This window comes from Mus caroli, chromosome 17, assembly GCF_900094665.2.
Source record: "Mus caroli chromosome 17, CAROLI_EIJ_v1.1, whole genome shotgun sequence".
NCBI classification, from domain to species: domain Eukaryota; kingdom Metazoa; phylum Chordata; class Mammalia; order Rodentia; family Muridae; genus Mus; species Mus caroli.
Window position 1 is genome coordinate 50,611,706 of NC_034586.1, and position 5,048 is coordinate 50,616,753.

At 42.3% G+C, this 5,048-nt stretch overlaps 1 protein-coding gene across 1 annotated transcript in view; it reads right to left on the reverse strand.

Moving 5' to 3' along the window:
- The window catches only part of LOC110284050 (sulfotransferase 1C1), a 26,706-nt gene that overhangs the window by 11,798 nt on the left and 9,860 nt on the right, over positions 1-5,048 (reverse strand). Inside the window, exon 2 of the mRNA XM_021149636.1 lies at positions 971-1,166. Within this exon, the coding sequence (XP_021005295.1) occupies positions 971-1,142 (172 nt within the window). The 5' untranslated portion in view covers positions 1,143-1,166. The remainder of the gene's footprint in view (positions 1-970; positions 1,167-5,048) is intronic.

Genomic DNA, 5,048 nt, shown 5'->3' on the forward strand with positions numbered 1-5,048 from the left:
GGAGAGGAGAGGAGAGGAGAGGAGGAGAAGAGACCATTGGCCAGAGGTCAGAGGTCCTTGCAGGTAGATGCATATTTTTCAAGCTAGACTTATCAAAAATTTCTTCTCTAAGAAAAAGTACATGATTGAGTTCAGATGTGGGAAAGACACATGTTCAGGGAAAGCCAGACAGAAATAGAGAGCCTATAGCAACCTGAATCCCTATTTAGAAACTCCCAAACAGCCGTTGAAATGCCAAGCAATATAGAGCACAGAGGTGATCCTTTTTCGAAATTCATCTGTATCTTCATGTCAAAAGTCTCTGTTACTAAATGAAGTGTGCAAACTACTAACTCTATCATACTATGTGGGATGATAAAAACAAATGGTATTGGGGAGGGAATGGGAAACCCTATGAGTCATTTACCAGTTTCCCATGATCAGGCCCATGACATTCTTTGTCTTTACTGATCCTTTTACACAGTCCCCTCTTTGTTCCCTAGGATTCTAATAACTGGTCATTCTTCTCCATTTTCTCACAATGATGTGCATGTGTTCTCAGAGCTACTTCTGGGCTGCAGGTGCTCAAGTCCATGCCAATCTAGGACACTAGAAGGCACAGCTTAGACGCTAGAGAGGTGAATACAGAAGGGTGGTAGGCTGGCAGAATCCAAGAATTTCCATTTTATTTCCCACAGTTTGTGCTTTGTAATTTCTGTGTGAACCCTTCATAATTTCACTTCGTCTTCGGGGGTTTGTTATGGTTGGACCATCTCTGTCTTTCAAGAGCTTAATTAAAGGAGGATCCAGTGGCATTGGGTATTGACCCTTCTGAGTTGGAATGGTTGGTTTTTTTCTATTCCCCACCCCCACCCTACCCCAGGGACTTGCCTAGATAAAGCCGCACCCATCCTCTTTTAATGCAGATGCCCATGTTGGAAGCACTTGTTCTGTGTAAGTGGCCTTTCCTGTTACTTTTCCTTATACCCACCTGCTTTTGCATAGGTTGCAATGAGGAGATCATCAGGCTTTGCTTGGAAGTTCCAAATTTTGTCCCAGTTTTCACTCATCATCTTGGACATTAGAATCCCATTCACTTCCCTGGTTTCTGGCTGCATGTTCTGTTCATCAAGGTGGAGGTCTTTCATTTTTTCCAAGGGCATCTTAGAATGGGGACTTCACAGGTTCTGTAGGAAAGGGAATGAATGTTATTTCTAATATTTAGACTTAACTTTGAAAGCATTTCTCTCAGGTGACCAGAAGAGCTACTGGTATGTTTTTGTTTGTTTGTTTGTTTCTGTTTTTGTTTTTGTTCATTTAGTAAGAAAAGTAAAGCTGTCAGCATGTGGAACATTTGTAACATGTCTACAAATGTCTCTGAGGGAACAACAACCACAGGGAGGCAGACAACCAGGGAGGAATCTGCCATTTTGTGTTGTCTCCTTGGAACCAGACTCTTTGAGACCTGAGAAACAGGCAGAGACATGGTTTATGCCATAGATCATGGCTTACTGTGGGATTCAAGGAGCATGAAGTGGGTTGCATTTAAAGCAGTGCTGAAGTGGGTGGGGGTAGGCTCACTAAACTGTTTCTGACCTGACTAGTACAAAGTTTATAGAAATAACTTCATGGAACACCTTGGTAGGGTCCCTCCCTATGAAACTATGTTCATCAAAGGGCCACAGCAAGTCAGTCTGGTTGACAGAAATCTTTCTGGAAGTTAGCAGCAGTAGGGCTCAGCTGAAGAACAAACACCATCTAAAGCCATCCTATATATCTTGGAGAACGAACACAATGGTGTTGGGGTAACCTACCCCCACACATATTGTACGAACTGGCTATGAATGTGTGCTCCTGTATTGTCTAGTGTGAATTGCTGTGCCGGCAGTGCAGGGGTACTGGCAGCACATGTGGGTATTGTCATTTCTATAACCCAGAAGACATGCTTTCTATATAAATGTTTGTTGATTCCCCACCTACCCAAAATGATGTAAACGGAGTGATCAAGTAGTCTCTGAGATTATCATGTTTAAAAGCAAGTTGCCCTTGGGAGGTCTTATAGCCATCAGTCTGGCCAAAAGGCAGTAATAGACTGGTCATAGTACTGCTGCTGATTAAGCTGTGGAATCTTTCCCACTATGCTCTTGAGGGTTTTTTTGGTATGAGAGAGTAAACGGCTTTGGATGAATAAAGATCTGGATGCTTGTGCTTAGAGGGAAATTGGAGCATAGCAGGGAGGTAGAGCAGAGAGAACCACATGGTAGACACTAGGGGTAAGGGAGCTGGGCTGAGTCTAGATGGCTACCTGAGGACCTGCTCCCAGCTCAACTATATTGATGCCTCTGTGACTTTGTTATTAAATCTCAAGCAGGAACCCCCAAAGCCCCTACAATAAAATGGCTTAAGCCATGACAGCTATTTCTATGATGAAAAATTTTGTTTCAATTTCTTGAAATCTTAGAATTACATTTATGCAGATCTGTATGTGCTGTTGCATACCTGTAGTTAGTCCTAGCACTTGGAGACTGAAGCAGAAGGACTTTGAATTTGAGACCAGTCTGGACTGCAAAGACACATATACTCACATCCTTTTATAGAGAAGTAAAGAAAAGCCATAGCATTTCTGGTTTTGTTCTAAGAGTATAAGAATGATCTTGGGAGTTTTAGCAAATGCTAATATGGCTAAGAGTTTGATATGATGAAATATCTAACAGGTGAAACTTGCAGTTAGAGCTTAATGTATTGTTGCAGCATTTTGTATGAAGATTCAGTTTTGTCAGGTTTGTGAGTGAGAGATCTGAGTTGCCATACTGAAGAGCTAACTTAGAAGATTTAGGCTAATTTTTGAGATAAGATATTCATTTGCAGAATAAGGGTTTACTCTGTCACCCATAGTTCTGGATGTGGCATATGAGTTTAATAAAGTTCTTATAATGGCCACCCTATTTATAAGAGACAGTTATTCTTTGAAAATTCTACTGTCACTTAATAGCATGCAAAGTGATCCATCAAACAAAGGCTAGAGCTTGCTGTTCTGCGGCTTGACAGCTGTTTCCTCTCATACTGCAGCTGTGTGAGATACACTGAGGTACCCACCTTTCTTGGTGAAGTTTATTGCCTTGTTTTCCATTCTGAAGGCCAGGCACTTACTTATTTATAGGCGCCACAGAAGTGTCTGGAAATGTGGCAGGACTCGTGCTCTGGTTCCTAAGTCAGTGGCCTCTACCTGGTGGGCTGTTCCTGTCTCATTCGCTTTGACCTGAGAAGGTTCATTTAACCCATCTTCTATTTCTGGTTTCCGAACTAGAAAGGGGAGGCTTCCCCTTCTCTGAGGATAAGAGTTGGGAGTAATGGGAGAGCAATTTGTAAGAGTAGGCCTGGGAGAATAGGAGGGTGTGCTGTGATCAGGATGTAAAGTGAATAAATAAATGGTGAAAAAAGAAAGGACTCTGGGATAAATAAAACATATGTGGCAACTATCTTTTAAGGACATGCCCTCCTCTTTCATTCTGAAGTGACACACATAGTGGCAGTGTGTTGACCTTTCCTAGGAATTCATGTCACCAAGGTCAGGGGTGAGGAAACAGAGCAGGAGGGGTCTGCAGGTAAGTTCTAAAGTAGCCTGAGGTAAGAGTGGTTTCTGAAATTTTTGTTTTTTTCTCAGAGACTGACTTTATTATGGAGAATGAATGCTCTATGAAGCCACAGAATGATACAGAGGAAATCTCAGTGAACGTTACTAAGTGCAAGGAAGCTGTTTGAAAAGCTGACATATTGTGCTATTCCAACTATGTGGTCTTATCAAGAAGGTGAAACTGTGGAGACAGTGGAGGTGAGCGGGCATCTGCAGCTAGGAGGTAAGATGAATGTGGGAAGACAGCAGTGATTAGGGGGCAGAAATGACTGCATGATAACAAGACCGTGAATGCCAATTGTTATACAAGCTCCATAGGATGTGTGTGTGAAACCCAGGCATGATAGGGTAAACTTGTCATCCCAGAAATGAAGAAGGAAGATAAAGATTACCCTCAGCTACATAGTGAGTTTGAAACCAACCACTGATGTAGACAGAAAATGACAGGGGGAGACAGAGACAGAGAGAAATTAAGACAGACAGAGACAGAGTTGAAGACACAATGTGGAAGAGCTGAAGCCAAGAATGCAGGCAGACAGCCCCATCTCACCTTCCCAGGACTTCGAGCAGAGCAGCCTCACCAAAAGTCTGACATTAGAACTTGTGTCTCTATATCTGGAAGCTAGAAAGCTTATGTTGCTCTAAACCACCAAATTTGTAGTAATCTCTTAAGCAGCAATATGAAGCTGACACAACAGCTAACCAGAAGTGAAATATAGACAGACAAGACAGACAAGGGGCTCATTCAGAAGCTGGGTGAGCCAGACTTTGCACAGGGTATTGATTATCATCATCATCATCATCATTATTATTATTACTGTTTGGTTTTTCAAGACAGGGTTTCTCTGTATAGCCCTGGATGTCCTGGAACTCACTCTGTAGACCAGGTTGGCCTCGAACTCAGAAATCTGCCTACCTCCTTACCTGCATACCTAATGTGGTGAAATCAGACTTAAAGTAACAGCTCTTCTCATCCTGCCCACCTACTTATTCCTAAGGGTACCAGTGGACGTTATATTTGGAAAGAGAACAACCCCATACTTCCAGGGGGAAAGTAAGCAGTAAGGTTTATTTGATCCTTTGGTCTAGGATCAGAGATTCGAAATAACTGGATAAGAAAACTAAAAGGACAACATGGCAGAAGTACTCGAGAAACTCCTCAGCCTAGAATAAACTCCCTGTGGTAAAGTCGGTTGTTGAGGAGTCAGAGGAACAGGACATAGAACAGACCTGCCTGTCATGGTCAGACCCTGCATAAAGAAGTGGAGACTCTTCAAAGCTCTTTTATGGGTTCTTGTGAATATTTTGTGTACTTCCCTTTAAGATGGGATTGCTCGATATTCATAAGGGATATTGGTCTGAAGTTTTCTATCTTTGTTGGGTCTTTTTGTGGTTTAGGTATCAGAGTAATTGTGGCTTCATAGAATGAGTTGGG